The sequence below is a fragment of the Asparagus officinalis genome, chromosome 5, assembly GCF_001876935.1.
Source record: "Asparagus officinalis chromosome 5, Aspof.V1, whole genome shotgun sequence".
In the NCBI taxonomy this organism is placed as follows: Eukaryota; Viridiplantae; Streptophyta; class Magnoliopsida; order Asparagales; family Asparagaceae; genus Asparagus; species Asparagus officinalis.
In genome coordinates this window covers 31,102,985-31,122,744 of record NC_033798.1, presented here as the reverse complement: position 1 = coordinate 31,122,744, position 19,760 = coordinate 31,102,985, and the positions used below count along the sequence as shown (strand labels likewise).

Below are 19,760 nucleotides of genomic sequence, written 5' to 3'. Positions count from 1 at the left end.
AAATGTGAAAATAACCTGCAGAGGAAGAGGGAAGGGTAATTTAGGAATGATTTTATTGGGTAATGGGTTTGGGGGTTACTTGCACACCTTTATCAGTATAAGGGCTTTTGGGTTATGCTTTTTGGGATTAGGGTGGGGATGAATGACCCAATTTAATTTGGTTCCCCCAAACAATTTTCCATTTTTTTATCTCTGATGCCGAGGAATTTAGTGTGTTCGGGCTTGAGAATCTGTTGTGTTGCTCCCATGGATTTCAAAGAGAGAGAAAGACAGTAAGAAGGACAAAACAAATGTTAGATAAGAGAAATTGACGGGTTTGTGAATCTCCATTGAAGTGGGTATAGGGCTAGCTATATGGATCTATATGTGACCTTATATAACTTGCATCAAAATTTCCTATCGCAGCTAGGAGAGAAATTGTGGCTTTAGGAGAGAGGAGGTAGAAGTTGGCCAATATATAAGGAGTACATTAGTAATACGAATTTGATTAGGAGTCCTCCACCTACTTGGTTTGAAGAGAAATTTCACAAATTTGTATTTCAAAACAAAGTGATCGTTTGGATTTATTTGAAGATTTATAATATAATTTATATACAGCAATGGACATTGCCTTTTTTATGACATACTTCTTCTTATATTGTGATTATGATAATACTCGTTTGAAGAGTATTATCTGCATGCACACCAAATTTTTATTTTCAACAACTTTACGGCTCCTTGGGATCTCAGGTGAATGTAACTGCAATAGGACTCCTCACAGAATACTTGCCAGAATCCCATAGTAGTTGCCCTTCTGAAACTTTGCCTGCTTTTGGTGGAACTCCCTGAATACTCAATGTCACAGTAAAATCTTGTTTTTCACCTTCATTATTGAATGTAAGGGTAATAGGGTCAACATCCACATCCACTCCCTCTGGATTATCAACCTTCACCATGTAAACCGAATTAGCATCACCAACATTCGTCACGGTTCGATTCACAGTCTTCGATACCGATTTAGCCCCGAGATACACCGAAATGGAAGGATAGTTCAATTGCTCAGGTTCAATAGCTTGAACTTGAGAACAATTTAATGGACCACGAACAACTGCAGACACATTTCCAAGTTTCATGCCACAAAGATACCGGATGTAATCATGCAGGTCGTTGTCATAGATCAGACCCGGATCGTTAGCTGCGACCGGATCCACATGACCCGATCCCATAGTGAAAACTCCAGCATTTTGACCATCGTATTGATCTTTTATCGGATTACCATCTCGGTCTTTTGTGTAGGCTGTTGTCATGATGGCTGATTTAATTGCCGCGGGTGACCAATGTCGATGATTGTGCTTGAGAAGAGCTACGATCCCTGAAACATGAGGTGCGGCCATCGAAGTTCCACTTGCCATGATGAACGTCTTATCCGTGCCTGTATGATTCGGTCCCACTTCAGTTGGCCAAGCTGCGAGAATGTTCGAACCGGGTGCAATAAAGTCTGGCTTTATGATGTTACCGTTGAGGAGGTTAGGCCCTCGATTCGAAAAGGAGGACACCACAGGTGCAGGGCGGTGTCCAAATTGTGTTCCGTTGAACTTTATCGCTGCAGTCGGATTTGATGTCTGGTTGAGATACTTCATAATTTTCTTTGCATCCTCGTAGGTAACACGAGAAGCTGGATGGAGAAAAGCATCGGCGTCCGTTTGATTCCCCATCCACGGCTGGCTCAGGATTATAATGGCGACGCCACCGGCCTTTTTAACGTTATCGCTGGCTTCCACATTCCACTTATAATCCGGCTTGGCTCCACACAGCACAATCTTACCTGTGACGTTGATCAATTTTGGAGAATTAACCTGGCATTTCTTCGCATAAATCAAAGGAAACTGAGTGGGAGCGAAGTTATCTGGCTGATAAGCAGATTCCCCATAGAATTCTCGGCCATCTCCGAGCTCTACTATCGATCTTACCCTTCTGTCCATGACGCTCGATCCGACCATTAGAATCCACGGAGCTCCGTCGACCTGGCTCGGTTGAGGCCCCGCGTTTCCCCCTGCCTGAACAGGAACGATCCCCTTTGTAACGGCCGCGAATGATCCGATCGCTATCGTGTCCTCATCAAGTTTATGAGGTTTGTCAAAGCCTAAAGACATTGAGAGCACATGTACCTGATCATGGATAGCTTGGTCTATACCTTTGAGAATATCTTTAGAAGTCCCGGGCAAGACTTTGTAGACTGAAAGATGAGCTCCGGGCGCCAGGCCTGAAGCCGTGCCATTAACGCAACCAAGGACATTGGCATCATCGACGGTGGTACCAGCTGCCGTGCTCGCCGTGTGGGTCCCGTGCCCGTTGGTGTCCAACGGAGAAACTAACCGTCCATTACGGAAACCAGTAGCTGCGATCAGCTTCTTGTTGCATCCGCCTCGGCTCCAGTAGCATTTTCCTTTCCAGGACGGCGGTTGCGGAGGCGGTGACATCTGCTTGTCGTCAAACGAAGGGTGGCTGTACTTAATTCCAGTGTCGATCATACCGATTATTTGACCTGCACCGTAACCTGAGTCGGGCCACAATCCATCCCACCGGCTCAGGCCCAAGAACTTCGGGCTGTAGGTGGTTCGGAGTTTGCACTCGTATTCAGGATGTGCACTCACTACTCCTTGTTTAGATTTCAGCGATTGCAATTCTTGGGGGGTAAAGATTGCTGCGAAGCCACTGATCGCGTGTCTATATGTGTAGATCATCCGAGGCTCACTGGAGTCTAAGGTTGCGTTTGGTAAGAAAGACATGTACCAATTTCTTCGGTCTCTGAAGGTGAGGAATTTGGTGTGTTTGGGCTTCTGTACATGGACGATGTAGGCTTGGGATTTTGTTGTGTTGTTTCCGTGGACTTCGTAGAGAAAGGAAGAGGCCAAGAAGAGCAGGAGAAAGGCTAGATGAGAGAAACTAATGGGTTTATGTATCTCCATTTCTGTGACGATATAGACCAATGTTGAAGACTTGAAAACAGAGAATCAGGTTATATAGAATCAAGAACCAGTTCAGGTTCACAGTTGTTTCGATATTTAATATTGCAATGAAGAGGATAATAAGCCGGGAGCAGGTATCCAATGTTTATAATTAAATTTGTTGCTTTAGGAGAAAAGAATAAAAAATTAGAAATAATAAGTGTACATGTAATAGGAGTAGTTTATGCTATGCTTATGCTGGAAGTAGCATCCTATGAGTGAATAATGCAAGAACAATGACTGTTAAGTATTTATTTTCTTTAAGTTAGGTTACACTTTATAGTTCATTACAAACCAACTCAATAATTAGAAGCTAACTTTATTCTCGACTTTATATCAGAACAAAAACCCCTTAACTTTGGATGATTGTCAAATAACCTCCTATAACTTTCAAACAACAGGAACCCCAACAGAACCCCTTTAGCTTTTAAGATTTTATCAAAAACCGAGATTTTCACTGAAAAAAACATCCAACTGCATAATTTCACACCTGTGTATTCCTATGCTAGAGACTACAACAAAGCATATCCCCTAACAAAATAAGAAATAATTCGTCGCCGCACAAAAATGGCACATAAAAATGATCATCATAATCCAATGACCACATTAACATGACAGTCATTGTTATAAAAATAAGTTTGGACTAGATCCACTAATCAAACCCTGTTGAGGGCAAAACATGCATGGCATATAGCTACTACTAGTAACGAAGTTACAAAAGCAGCTGCATGTTACCGCAACTATTATACTCACGAACTTCATTCTTCATTCTTCATTTCGAGATACTATAGATAGGTATCAAGATCCTTCTAGTTTCAAGTATCTCTCAAGGGGCATATCCACCACCAGAACCTTTACCAGCACCATATCCGCCACCACTACCGCTTCCACCGCCATCTCCACCACCGCGTTCTCTGCCAGAATCATAAACCCTGCAGCTTCACTGCCTCCATAGACGATACCATTGCTCCCACTGGGGATTTTAGATTAGGACACAATTCGAGGAGAATGAAGTGTCCAAAATGTGATCTCTTTGCTGAGTTTTGTGCCCCTGAAATTTTGACAGAGTTGAAGGTTGAGGAGTAGAGAGAATATCATTCGAGGAGAATGAAGTGTCCAAAATGTGATCTCTTTGCTGAGTTTTGTGCCCCTGAAATTTTGACAGAGTTGAAGGTTGAGGAGTAGAGAGAATATCATATATTGTTTAATTTATACCAAAACCATCTTAAAACTACATTTAGCATGCAATCAACCACGAAGGACTAATTTCTATTCACTTGAAATAGTGTGTTTGGGAGTTTACTAAGGAAAGGGAAGGGAAGATAAAATAGGAAAAATGAAGGTAGAGAAGGTGAGAGAAAATATAATATCTTGTTTAGAAGTTTAATGAAGGGAAAATATATATAATATCTTATTAGATTCAGATCGCCTTCAGGTGGACAAGCTGCATGCTAGAATGTTCGAACCGGGGGCAATAACACGCAGGCCACGGTGCAACTCCCTCAGCACTTAATATCAAAATAAAATCTTGCCTTTTCCCTTCTTGAGTGAATCTAAGTGTATTAGGGTAAACATCTACATTAATTCCCTCTGGATTATCCAATTTCACTATATAAATAGAGTCAGCATCACTCACATTCGTCACCGTTCGATTCACGATCTTCATCATCGATTTCGCCTCAAAAGACACTGAAATCAATGGATAATTCAATTGTTTGTTGAGTCCAGATAAAATTTTGGCTCACTCGATACAAATTATCTTATTCCAATTAATCCAAAACAATAATAACTTTCCTATGGGCCAAGTTACTTTTTCTTGGAATTAATTGCAATCTAGATGTCATTAAAACTTAATGAAGTGTGTTAATCCTTATTTGACTATTCTCATGACATAAGATGCTATGGCTATTTCTAAGTCATTTGGTAATTGTTATTACTTCAAGACATCATAAATCTAGAATATTAACAACCTGTAGAACACATATATTGCACATGCTTCATGATAAAATTATAAAAGAAAATAACTTAACTTTATTACTTTCAATTTAGAAAGAACTATATTTTCTTTTTCCTAAATGCACTGTAGCATGGCAAATCAATGTTATATATAAAAAAAATTCTACATAAAAACTTGAGTCGATGAACAAAAATGCATCTGTATAATTAAACCGAAAGCATTTAACTTTTATTAAAGGAACCTAATGTAAAACTTTATTAACAACCATGTTGACAGAACCACAAATAAGGATTGCAGGTTTAGTAAGATCTTATAACCCAAATATCTCAATGGGCCGAATTAATTAAAATGGAAACAAGCATTGGCCAACATGGACACAAGCATAAAGTTCAATTAATTTAGTAATATACGATCTTTATAAAATTTGAATGATATCTATACTTTATGCCAGTAAGAAGTACAAATAGGATCATCACTAAAGACGAAACAAACAAAAAACGCAAGTTTCCTCAAACTTTAATTTTCTTAAACTTTAAGAACAGATTAACTAATTAACAAGATAAGAACTTTTAGAGGCATTATACTTAATTATAAATATTGCCTTCATCTCGGTTTTTCATGTCTCATGTTTATTGTACTACGACTTTATAGGCTAGAAAAGAACAATGAATAACAACATGATTTGAGATCTTAAAGACTAAACAACATAGATGGAGTTGGCTCTGATACCACATGTTAGATATTGAAATCCAAATAAGTACAAAGAACACAACAGAAATAAATTAAACTGAAAGATATCTCCAGCCATTATTGTCTAGATAAACTTGTAACTTAGAAAATTAGATAAAAAGTAGAGATTATTTGAGTATATACATAAATAAAGAACAAAAGTTAGATCACCGTTAGAATAAATAAAAATAGAGAAAATAGAAAGAGTTTCGAGCCTATGCCTTACCGAAAAGGCTTAAATCTGATGGAGGAACTATGATTGTATTTATAGGCTAGCTTAGGACACTTCTGTTATAAGTAGAATTCTTAAAAGATAAGACTTCTTAAAATATTTTTCATCCATCAGGGAAACTACATAGATATGATCTTATCTAAATCCATTATAACTCTTTATAGTATAAGAATTTAAATATCATAACAAATTAAGATAATTTGTATCGAGTGGGCCAAAACTTTAACCGGATACAACATTGTAGGTTGCTTGAATTTTAGAACATGTGACGGAATCATGAATAATCGTTGACACTCTCTTGTTACTAAGTTGCATCCCACAAAGATATCGGATGTAATCATGGGGGTCAATATCATACACAAGACCCGGTTCGTTAGCTGCCACCGGATCAACATGACTCGATATTGTGAGGGAGTTGAGATCTTTGTTTAGGGTTATATTTGTGAGCTTGTGTGAGTTGTAACTCATTGTATTTCTCCTCCATATAGTAAAATCTCCCCATCCTCTTCCCGTGAACGTAGGCAATTCGATATTGTGAGGGAGTTGAGATCTTTGTTTAGGGTTATATTTGTGAGCTTGTGTGAGTTGTAACTCATTGTATTTCTCCTCCATATAGTAAAATCTCCCCATCCTCTTCCCGTGAACGTAGGCAATTGGCGAACCACGTAAATCTCAGTGTTTGTGTGATTTGGCTGTTATTTTGTGAATTACACTCGTATTTGGTTTTAGTTTTCTTCTCTCGTCGCTCGCCTACTCGTTTGGTTTGCGAGCACGCTTCCGTACAACACGCAACAAGTAGGAGTGCGACACCGACAAATCTAGATCATGGGAGATTGTTTTTTTTTTGTTTCTTGGACTTGGTTTGAATTGAATTGGTACAGATTGGTGGGTATTTAGTGAGGGAGCACATGGGTAGGAGTTGTATTGGGATGTCAAAGAGAGCAACCGCTTAGAACCTGCGTTTTTGCTGCAGTGCACATTCATTTGTTGGATTTGCATGTTACCATCATTTTCTCATGAACTTGGCCTTATTGAAGATAAACTTGATTGAATTCCTTGGAAATTCAGAAGATCATTTAGTTATTTGAGGAGTCAAACGCATGAATATGTAGATGCATGAACGTTGTTGGGAAATTTAGGAGTCTTTCTTAGAAAATCTATGAGCCATTATAGTAGTATATATGTGTGGTTTATAAGTTGAAAGAAGTCAAGCAACGAAGAAAGAACAATCAATAGAATACTTTTTTTCTCCTCCAAATTATTTATCTTGGACAAACTATTGTTATCAAATTGGTGTCAGAGCTAATATGAGTTCCAATGGAATGATCCAGTTTGTTGCTCCTAAACTCACAAAGGAAAATACAAAAGATCATTGTGTTAGAGTTGGCTCAATTTCCAACTCATTTATTACTGCAGTTTTTCTGCATGCAGATATAATTTTGCATGGTCTTTTCGGGCATGATGCAGTCATTATTTGGCTCGGAAATCTACATAAAAGTTGTAGAGGTGCATGTATAGTTTACTCCAAGCTTTAAATCACAGAAAACGAAACAGTATTGAGGGAGTTATGATCAGTCAAAGTACCCTACTAAAATCTAATCAGATTTGTGTATTCCCAAGCATTTTGGAAGATGAAAAGATTCATCAAGGCCTATAAATAGGCATCCTCTCACTGTGGAGAGATCATCCAAAATCATCCAACTTTTCCACTTGTTCTCTTGAAAGTATGGAGGGTTAGAGTGAAGGAGAGTCTCTTGTGTTGTAGAGATCTCGAGTGTTGAGTTAAGAAAGAAGGAGGGTGTGTGAGGGCTGTGTGGAAGTCGGCGTTGTCAGGTGTGTCTTGTGTGCCTTGTACCCATTTGTTGATTCCATATAGTGAAGTATCCTCCGAGCTCCGAGCTCAACCCGTGGTTTTTCCCGTTTGAGTTTTCCACGTAAATCCTTGTGTCCATTTATTTGTGTGATTGTCTTTTATCTTTTTGTCATTAAGAACAAGACCCTAAAGTGGTGTTGAAAAGTTTTGTGATTCTTCAACATGAACAAGTGGTATCAGAGCGTGGTTGTGGTGTTCTTAATGGCTGAATACAAGTCTATAATTGGCGGTGTGAATGTTGAGTTGAAGCTATTTGATGGGCGAAGCAATTTCACACTGTGGTAGCACAAGACGAAGAATATCTTAATTCAGCAAGATCTACACATGTGCACTATAGGGGTTGGGCACAAGCCTGAGACGATGTCTATGGAGGCTTGGAATAAGACAGACCTCAAGGCGATGAGCTCGATTGAGCTGCACTTATCTGACGAAGTCACCTACAATGTGATGGAGGAGACTACCACAAGGGGCACATGGAAGAAATTAGAGAATCTCTACATGGGAAAGACTCTCTCTAACAAGGTTTTCTTAAAAGATGAATTGTTTAATCTTCATATAGAAGATGGAGATGATATTATGGAGCATCTTAATACGTTTAACCGTTGTATAATGTATTTGTTATGAGTGGAGGTCAAGTTTGAAGAAGAGGATAAAGTTTTGCTATTGCTACGATCCTTGCCGTCGTCATTCAAACATTTCCGGACCACACTCATGTTTGGCAAGGAGACTCTTCGATTTGAAGAGGTTGTTCTAGACATCATCTCTCATGTCAAAATAAACAAGAGCATGGGAGCTGACTTGAAAAATGAAGACCTACTCGTCAAGGGGTTGAACGATTGGGATCGACCAAAGGAGAAAGGTGCCAAGTTGGACAACCATGGAAGATATAAATCCAAGAGCCACAAGGATAAGGAGTGCTACTACTGCCATAAGAAAGGTCATCTCAAGAAGACTTGCAAAAATTCAAGACAGATCAGAAAGAAGGGAAGAAATCTGAAACCACCTCTTTGGCTGGAGTTGCCACGGAAAACAGTGTTGAGCTTCTTTAGGTTATGTCAGGTGAAATCATTTCTAATTCATGGATCCTTGATTCAGGTTTCTCTTTCCATATGTGTGAAAATAGGTTTTGGTTTGACACATATAAAAAGAAGGATGGAGGTGAAGTCCTTATGGGGAATAATGCCGCGTGCAAGGTCATCGGCTTTGGCACAATGAAGGTGAAGATGTATGATGACATCATTTGCACTTTCGACAATGTGCGGCATGTTCCTGCACTCAAGAAGAACCTAATTTCTTTAGGCACTCTAGACGTAAGCGGCCTCACCTACTCCTCAGGTGGAGGCAAGATCAAGATTTGTAAGCGCTCAATGGTGATCATGCGAGGAGAGAAGCTTCCCAACAACTTGTACAAGCTTCTAGGAGATATTGTCTTAGGTGAAGTTGTTGTATCCACAACTTCCAAAGAGGACTCCAAGATTGACTCTGAGAAAGACTCGGCTCATCTATGGCATCTTCGTCTTAGCCATATGAGCGAGCGGGCTATGGAGGAACTGCACAAGAGGAAGCTGTTGAAGAACATAGAGACTTGCAAGTTGGATTTCTGCAAGTATTGCGTACTTGGAAAGCAATGCAAGGTCTCATTTAAGCCCACAAATAAGGAGAATCGTGCAAAGGAGATTCTCAACTATATTCACTCTAATGTATGGAGGCCGGCACCTACAAAATCTCATGGTGGTGCTCGCTATTTTGTCACCTTCATGAATGACTATTCGCAAAAAATTTGGGTCTATTTCATGCGGGAGAAACCTGTGGTCTTTGAGAAGTTCAAAGAATGGAAGGCGGAAGTATAGAACCAAACTGGATGGAAGATCAAGTATTTGCGAAGTGACAATGGAGGTGAATATCATGATGGGCGATTCCTAGCATTTTACAAGCAAGAAGGCATTACGCGACACTTTACCATGAAGAAAACTCCACAACAAAATGGCACAGCAAAAAGGATGAACCGGACTCTCATGGAGAAAGAAAGATGTATGAGACTTCATGCAGAATTGCCCGAGTCTTTCTGGGCTGAATTTGTTAACCATGCTGCCTACTTGGTTAATTAGTTACCATCTAAGCTGCTGAACTTCAAATGTGCCGAAGAAGTATGGTCGGACAAAGAAGTTGACTATTCTACTCTGAAGGTTTTCGGATGCAAGGCATATGTTCATATTCCGAGTGATGAACGGAACAAGCTGAAGCCAAAGTCACTCAAGTGCATTTTTCTCAGTTTTGAGAAGGAAGTGAAAGGCTACAAGTTGTGGGATCCAAAAAACAAGAAGAAGGTGCTGAGTAGAGATGTCGTGTTTGATGAAAGATTGGAAGCTGAAGCTATTAACAAAGATGAGGATCGTTGTCGTACTAAAATTACTTTGTCAACGGAAGGTTATATTCCATAAAGTCAAGCTGAGGTGGAGCAACATGATGAACATTAATAAGCCGAAGAGGTTCATGCAAAACCTACAAGCATAGCACAATCAAGACAGAGAAGAGTTATCAAGCCTCCTCAATAATTCGGATAGGAAGATGAAGCCTGCTATGCACTCTTAGCTAGCGGAGAAGATCCTTCTACTTTCAAAGAAGCCATGAAAAATGATGAGCGGCAAGAATGGATAGGTGCTATGTCGAAGGAGATGGAATCTCTCCATAAGAACTCCGTTTGGGAGTTAGTTCCGAAACTGCAAGATTTAAAGATCATCGGATCCAAGTGGGTTTATCAGAAGAAAGAAAAAAAATAAATGAACTCAAAGGAATGCTGAGTTTGGAATTTGACATGAAAGATCTTGGTGCTGCCAAGAACATTCTCAGAATGGAGATTAAAAGAGACCAGGATAATGGGAGACTGTATTTGTCTCAATGCAAGTACATTGAAAAGGTCCTTGAAAGATTTAACATGATCAATTCCAAGCCTATGTCCACTCCATTGGCTACTCACTTCAACTTAAGTACAAAGCAAATGCCATCTACAGAAGTTAAAGCTGAAGAAATGAAGAATATTTCAAATGCAAACGCAGTCAGATGCTTAATGTACGCAATGGTATGCACAAGGCCCGATCTTGCTCAAGCTTTGAGCGTGGTGTCAAAATACATGTCAAATCCAGGTAAAGATCATTGGCAAGCTATCAAATGGATTCTCGGATACCTGAAGGGCACTAGAAACAAGGGGATTATGTTTGAAAGATAACATGGAGAGGCGTGCATCACTGGTTTAGTCGATTCCGATTATGCAAGAGATTTAGACTAGAGAAGATCCACAACAGGATACGTTTTCACTTGCGGTGGAGGACCCATATCTTTGAGATCCATGCTACAATCCATCAGTGCCTTGTCTACCACAGAAGCCGAGTACATGGCATTAACAGAAGCTGCAAAAGAAGCCATTTGGCTCAAGGGCGTAGCAAGTAATTTAGGTCTAAATCAAAACTCGGTGAAAATTCAATGTAACAGGCAGAGTGCTATTTGTCTTGTAAAAAATCAGGTATTTCATGCAAGGACAAAACACATCGAAGTATGCTATCATCGGATTCATGATTGGCTCATGAATGGAGAGGTCAATGTGAAGAAAGTTCATACTAACGAGAATGCAATAGATTTTCTTACTAAACCGGTTACGGTGGAGAAGTTCAAGCATTGCTTGAGTCTGCTAAATTTGATGACATGTTAGCTCATGAGTACACCTAGTCACCAGAGGTGCGGGGAGAAGAGTTGATGCTCATCAAGGTGAAGCAGTTGAAGCCAGAGCAGGACTTGCTCTGAAGTTCTGTAGTCTAACTTCGTAGATTCCAAAGATCCATGTTCCGGTGACAGGTGTTTGTGATTCAGAAGACTAATGCTCCGAAGATGCAGCTGACAATTTCTAGTGGTGTTAGATATCTCGCCAAGGTGGAGATTGTTGGAGTTGGCTCAATTTCCAACTCATTTATTGCTGTAGTTTTTTTGCATGCAGATACAATTTTGCATGGTCTTTTCAGGCATGATGCAATCATTATTTGGCTCGAAAATCTACATGAAAGTTGTAGAGGTGCATGTAAAGTTTACTCCAAGCTTTGAATCACAGAAAAAAAAATAGTATTGAGGGAGTTATGGTCAGTCAAAGTACCCTACTCGAATCTAGACAGATTTGTGTATTCCCAAGCATTTTTGGAAGATGAAAAGGTTCATCAAGGCCTATAAATAGGCATCCTCTCATTGTGGAGAGATCATCCAAAATCACCCAACTTTTCCACTTGTTCTCTTGAAAGTATAGAGAGTTAGAGTGAATGAGAGTCTCTTGTGTTGTAGAGATCTCGAGTGTTGAGTTAAGAAAGAAGTAGGGTGTGTCAGGGCAGTGTGGAAGTCGGTGTTGTCAAGTGTGCCATGTGTGCCTTGTACCCATTTGTTGATTCCATATAGTGAAGTATCCTCCGAGCTCAACCCGTGGTTTTTCCCGTTTAGGTTTTCCACGTAAATCCTTGTGTCCATTATTTATGTGATTGTCTTTTATCTTTTTGTAATTAAGAACAAGACCTGAAGTGGTATTAAAAAGTTTCGTGATCCTTCAACACCAACACATTGTCTTTTCTTCGAGATCTAAGAGGTAGATTGATTACAAAAGTACAGATGTCAAAGAATCAAATATTCATACTGAACCTTCAAGGTTTGGAAGCTTGTACCAACGATCTTGCTTGGCTATGGCACTTGAGATTTGGGCATCTCAATTTTGGCTGACATTGGTCGATAGAAGCATAGTGAAAGGGTTGCTGATAATTGATCATCTTGAGCAACTCTGTGAAGGATGTCTAGCTGAGAAGCATCATCGAGCTACTTTTCCAAAGGAGGTTTCATTTCATGCTTCGAAGCCATTACAACTTGTACATGTTGATGTGTGTGGGCTAAGGACTCCAAACTCAATCGGTGAGAATAGGTATTTTCTTACCTTCACCGATAATTTTCTAAAAAAAACTTGGGTTTACTTCTTGAAAAACAAATCTAAAGTGTTTTCTATGTTTAAGAAGTTTAAAACTAATGTGGAAAAAGAGAGTGGCTTTTATCTTAAAGCTATCAGATTAGACCGAGGTGGAGAATTCACTTCAAAGGAGTTTAAAACATATTGTGATGAACATGGAGTTTGACATTTTTTACTGCTCCTTACACTCCACAACAAAGCGACATCGCTGAGAGGAAGAATCGCACTATTGTGAACATGGTAAGAAGCATGTTGAGTAGTAAAAAAATGTCTAAAATCTTTTGGGCTAAAGTTGTTTCTTACGCCATCTACATCATCAACCGGTGTCCAACTCAGATTCTCAAAAATATTACTTCACAAGAAGCCTAGACTAATTACAAACCAAATGTGAGCCACTTCAAGGTGTTCAACAGTATTGGCTATGCTCATATTATAGGGTAGAAGAGGAATAAGCTCGACGAGAGGAGTATTTCATATGTATCCATCGACTACGATTCAAGAACCAAGGATTATAATATGTATGATCCGTGTAGTAAGAAGTTCCTTATTAGCGGAGATGTTCAACTCGAAAAAGAGAAATCATGGGACTGGAGCAAGGGAGAAATTTCTAGTAGCCCGATTACTTTCATTAATGAATAAACAGAGATCGGGAAAAATGCTCGAGCATATATTCTATCGACATCCACTCTATCATCACCGAGGACACCATCACCAACCAAACCTCAGTCGCCTGAATCGATGACTTCTTCAGCATCGTCCTCATCATCATCGAGCTTACAACCTCAACATCTTAGGAGTTTGAGGGAGTTGTATGAGATTACTAAAAATCAAGATGATTTAACATTATTTTGCTTATTTGCTGGTTGTTAGTCTTTAGACTTTGAAGAGGTGGTTCAAGATCCAAAGTGAAGTTCAGCCATGGATGGAGAGATCAAGGCTATCGAGAAGAATGATACTTGTGAGTGTTGAGTTCGTGATGACTTAAATCAGTTGAGAAGCAGGATTGGGTTTGGACTCTAACTAGGATTAGTTATACTATCCTAATTAGGATTGGATTGAAGGAATTAATTGAATTAGGAATTCAAATAGGATTGAAGAGGGAAATCCAATTAAGATTCAAGTTAGAGTTCTAATAGGATTGAGCAAAATCAATCTCTATATATATTGTATCATTCCATAGGCTTAACAACAAGAAAACAGAGAGATCTATATTCCACCATTGTTAGAGGTGTGTGGTTTCAACCTCTTGTAATCTCTTCACAAAAAAAGTAAAATCTTCCCTCTTCTCCCCTTGGACGTACACGGATCATCTTGATCGCATGGAACCACATTAAATCTTGTTGTTTGCTATTTGTCTTGATTACTTGGTAGATTTGTGGTTTCTTGATTGTTTAAGTTTTTCTTCTGCTGCTTGAATACTTATGTCAACTTAAGGGTGGGTGTGTGTGTGTTTGTGTATAGAGAGAGAGAGAGAGAGAAATGAGTATGCTTGGTACCAAGCACAAAAAGTTATGCTTAGTAGTGAGGTGTCATAATCTCCTCCACTCATTCAAATAGTTGCATATCCTCATGTACTTCTCAACTCATATGAATGTGGTCCCTTATTTGAATAAGTGAAGGGGATTATGCCACCTCACTACCAAGCACAAATTTTATGCTTGGTACCAAGCATACCCATATTTCTCATATATATATATATATATATATGATAAAAATGGGTATGCTTGGTACCAAGCACAAAAAGTAATGCTTGGTAGTGAGGTGTCACATTGCCCTCCACTCATTAAAATTGGATCAGTTTCGCCAAAGAGCTGGGGGTCGAATATCTCGAAGCTTTTGGAGATTCGCAATTGATAGTCAACCAAGTCCGTGGAGAGTATGAAGTCAGGAACCAGGACCTGATCCCATACCACCAAGAGGCCATCAAAATGGCAGAATCTTTTGAAGAATTCTTTATTGAATACATCCCTCGTCTCCAGAACGCTTATGCGGATGCACTGGCAGCACTAGCAGTATCACTTGCGCAACCTCCCGAAACTGAGATGTTAGTCACAGTAAGGACGCATCAACTCTGCGTACCCATATACAGTATGGAGATTGAAGAAGAAGAGGATACAAACGTGAACGCCAAAGAGGTGAATTCAACTCAAATTGGGTCTAAGTCCCGAGATTGGCGTTTTCCCATCATTGACTACGTCCAATATGCTATTCTGCCAGAAGACGTAAAAGAAAAGGAATCAATCCGTCGAAGAGCTCCAAGATTCTTCTACAATACCGAAACCCATACATTATACCGTAGAGGGTACGATGGTCTTTTACTCCGATGTCTTTCGAACAGAGAAGCAAATGAAGTTCTTAACTACAGCTGCTCCTCCTCCGCATGAGCTCCTCTCTCAGACCTCAGCCACGACCTCCTCCTCGACGAGTTCCAGTCCCCCGCCACCCACCACGACCTCCTCCTCCACACGATCCAGTCCACCGTGCGTGAACTCCTCTCTCAGACCTCAGTTCGTTTACAAACTCTGGGTATTAGCAAGTTCATTCATCAGTATCAAAATGTGCTAGAAAAATTTTCTTTCTTTTTTAATCTCTTAAGTATTCACCTCCTACACTAGAAAATTAGCTCTACATATCATTGGAACTGCAATGTAGTATCCCCATTCATATCAGTTACTTCAAATTAGTTCCTATGGTAAGCTGTGTGAATTGGGAGAAATATACCATCAAACTATCAAATAAGTCCCCTTAATTTGGGGTGTTATAGAAGACCACATTAAGTTTGAGATTTTTTTTGCAACTAACACCTATATTGGTGCTATATGAAACGGTAAAATGTCCAGGTTATCCTTTGTCAGATTATAATTCTAATTAACAAATTAAACTAAATTAATTAATAATAATTGAATTAATAAATCCCTAAACCTATTCTGACATTTTATTCACGGACATTTTATTCACGACCGTCGCGGCCGAGGCATTTTATTCACGGGCATTTCAGACATTTATATGCTGATGACTATAGTAGATTTACACTAGATTGTTTTGAGAGTTTAAACTGAAGTTGATATTTGGGTATTTTATAGTTGTTTCTTGATGAATCCATGCATCTCTTTTACAACAAAAAAAGTGTTCGAAATGGGAGAATTAAGTGCTAGTGGAATTGAAATTCCTGCCAGTACAGAAAATGCTCCTAAGCCACTACTCGGAATGAAATTTAATACTTATGAAGAAGCTTATAACTATTATAACCATTACGCATTGTTGATGTGTTTTGGAATAAGGAAGAGCACGGTAAATTACTCGAAGAAGACAAGAGACATGCTGGACAGAAAGTTTGTTTGTGATAAGGAGGGCTATAGATCTAATAGAGACAAGATGGAGATGCCTTTTCGGCGAGAGACCCGAGTGGGATGTAAGGCAATGATGAGAGTTAAAGTATTGGAGGACAAATCATGGGAGGTCACGGGGTTTGTTGAAGAACATACAAATCATGTGTTGAGTAGTCTAGACAAAGCAAAGATGCACAGATCACACCAACAATTCCATAAATCTCAAAGTTGTAAAAAACTTATTGAGAGTCTGCAAGAAGAAGGTATGCCTCCATCCACTATTTCCCGCGTCATTAAAGCAACCACTGGAAGAGAAGGCGAATTAGTGACACCACAACAGTGTATTGATCACATCAGATACCAGAGAGTCAACAATATTGGCCATGAATGCATATCTATCGTTCGACATTTTTAGAGTATGACAGCGAATGATCCAGAATTCTATTTTGTAATAGAAGTGGACAGTAGTGGACAAATGAGGAGTGTTTTCTGTGCTGACGGAAGATCAAGAGCGTCTTATTTGCAATTCAGTGATGTTGTTGTGTTTGATATGACTGTAGGCTGTCTAAAAATCATAATAGATAGCTGATCCATATCAAGCTTCGATAATGAGAATTACAATTAGATAACCTTCATGCCAACAAATGCAAGCTGCAAATGGAGGACTTTTTACATAGATTGAGAAGAGTTACAATTCAACGACACTTCCGGCAACTGATGAAAACTCTATTCAGCAGTCTTCACAATCAATAGTGAAGGTTACAATATGACAACTTCCACACCTCACAACAGCTAAAGCGAGGATTACTGAACAACGGTCCTTACAACGCTCTACAGAAGAGGTTATAAGTTAACCAACCCCTTCTAAAACGTGGAATTCATCCCCGCGCTATGATTCTTGAAATGCAGGCGACCCCCGCGTTTCTAAGCTACAATAGGCAAAACGTGAGTGACCCTCACATTTTTAACATTCAATCAACACCCAACTCTGCGTCTCAATTCTAAGACGCGAAGTTAGGGTCCTGAACACCGAATTGGGCGTTTGACTCATTCAAACATGAGTCGAACGGTTTCAGAACTGTTTCCCCACGATTTGAGGAAATCACGCCCACTTAGGAGCTGATTTAGAGGGCAGTTACAACCTCTTATCCACCTATAAAACCTCAACAAACTCAACCGAGAAAGGGGAAGAGATTTTTTAACATCAAAACCGCACGAGGAGGTTTGGAGCTAGGGATTTTTTGTTGGAGATAGCAGAGGCGAATTCTTGGGATAGAAGATTTAACTCAGATTTAGAAGATCAAATCTCAAAGAATCCTTCAGCAACAGAAAATTTGCTTGGCTATTAACCGAATTTTTGGTTCTAACAACTCTTTTCAAAGTGTTCTAACTCGTTCTGAGTTCTAAAAACTCGTAAAGAGTTATTCATCAAACTTCCCACAGAAGTTCATTGTTCCCACGAGATAAAAGATGTTCTGATCGTCAACGGAGAACAAATTCGACGCAAGCAATCGAAGAAGGCACTCCATCGCTACCAAGAAGAATCCAGAATTAAACAAAGGGGAGAATCAAATTCATTCTCCTCTCTTTTATAATCGGAATCCAAATTGTAATTGAGATCGAAGGAATACAAATCAATTATCCTTTATTTCTTTTAATGCAAATTTTCCCACAAACAAAAGATGGGGACTCCGCTGGGGACTAGTTTTTCTGATGAAGAAGTGGTGGCGCAATCTGACGTCCACCTCATAGGAACGACTGTTAAAACTCTCGTCGTGGAGTTTGACCAAGCAAAATATGAGGAAGCCCTCTCCTCTGGGTCGCTTAGCCCCAAGGCTAGGCGCGATGCCCGCAAGATCTCTAAGGAGATCAAGCCTGTTGCTAAAATAACAAAGAAAGTCCTCTTCTTTGGCCAAAATTCGTTGAACAACCCCTCTACTTCAGGAGCAGGCTTAGCCTCTGCTGAACTTGTGCAACAAGTTGAATATCCCACATCCACGTCAACCCAACGTACTACGGGCCATAAACGGCCTATAGAGGAGACGAGCTCCATAAACGCCAAGGATGCTGCTGCTAAGGCTTTGAAACAAGCCAAGAAGAACACCGCTTGAAGACGGAGAAGATCCATACGACGAGCACATCTGCGCGAAAGCCGAATGCTGGCCCAACGCGAGGATCGCATTCTCGAAGCTTTACCCGAGCATAGCGTTTCCACCACGGAACGTACGCTTCGCGGCAATGAACCCGATTATGAGCCTCGGCTGATACAGCTGAAACGCGACCCTTAATGGCACGTTGTTCCTTCAAAACGCAGCCCTCAGAAAGGCGCTGCCGAAGATAAACGTACACCTCACGTGCGCGTTCAAAAGAAACATGACCCTCAAGAGTCTGTTTCACCAACCAAACGCGACCCTCAGGGGTGCGTTCAACCAAAACATGACCCTCAGGAGTCTGTTTCATTATTTAAACATAGGCCCCGACCTAATGTCTACAAATCTAAACGCGACCCTCGCATTTCTCTTCAAGAACGCGACCCTCAAGCGGCCCGTCAAGTTCAAAAAAGTCAACACGGGCTTAAAATCCATGTTCGACAAGAATCAGTCTTGCCCTCTCAAGAACAGGGGGTGCCATCTCCTTCCTCATGCTTGGAAAGAGATCCCTCTCAAGTGTCCGACTTGCGGGAATTGTTATCAAGAGGAAGACCAACTCAGCAAGCAACTCATTCATGCCAGTGTGAGTGGCTTATATCGGCAGTCCTTTTAGAGTGTCACTGTTGTACACCTGAACCCCATAAGTCTATGTTCGACAAACTGACCGATGTCGCCAGACCTACTAAGCGACGATGTCATCAGAAGAAGAAATTGTATGAAGCTGAATATCCTCAAGTCACTATCAACATGATTGGCAGAGGGAAAGCCTCACATCCTAGTTCTGACGAGTCGCAGAAAAGTCATTCCCTGACCGTTCGGGAAATTTGTGACGAATTTGAAGGAGTATACCGGCACACCCGGACTCGCACATGAGCTATCCACTCGGTTGACTATCAAAGGTTAGCCAAAGGGATCAGTTCTGATGAGGAACATTCGACAATCGTCGAATCTTAATCTTCAAGCTCGGTCGTTGCATGAGGGACTTTCGTTTACATGGCTGGAAACCCTGAAGACTTAGCCAAGAGAGTTGACGAACATCATGTCATGCTCCAGGCGCAATAGGAGACCCACCTTTAGATGAAGGATATGTTAGCCCAGATCCTTGCTGAAAAAGGCCAAAGACCGGAATCTTCCCAGAGGATAATATCCAAGGGAAAGCAAAAAGCACCTGAGCATTTGGATCCCGAGGCTCAGAACATAGAATCTTCTTCTGAAAATGAGAAGGAGACGGAAAGAGAAGTGTACCCTCAGTCCACTAAAGTGGACGAACTAGAAGCTCGCCTCAACGCAATCACCAACAGAAGCGAGCTCCGTGAAGAAGGGGTAGTACGACCTTATCCTGCTGAGTGGGACACAGCTCCATACCCACCAAAGTTTAAGGCTCCAACCCTACAACATTTCGATAGCACAGGATCACCAAATCAGCACATCTACTACTTCAAGTCACAGACTGGAGACGTGGTAGCAAACGATGCCATCCTGACGCGTTTGTTCATCGTCACTCTTAAAGGAGTTG

At 40.3% G+C, this 19,760-nt stretch overlaps 1 protein-coding gene across 1 annotated transcript; it reads right to left on the bottom strand.

Moving 5' to 3' along the window:
- Positions 679-2,930, bottom strand: LOC109843281 (subtilisin-like protease SBT1.2). Its single transcript, XM_020412209.1, has one exon. The coding sequence runs from the start codon at positions 2,766-2,768 to the stop codon at positions 726-728; it is 2,043 nt and encodes a 680-aa protein (XP_020267798.1). The 5' UTR covers positions 2,769-2,930; the 3' UTR covers positions 679-725.

Coding starts and splice junctions, on each gene's coding strand:
- LOC109843281 (XM_020412209.1), bottom strand. CDS start 2,768: ATGTCTTTCTTACCAAACGCAACCTTAGACTCCAGTGAGCCTCGGATG.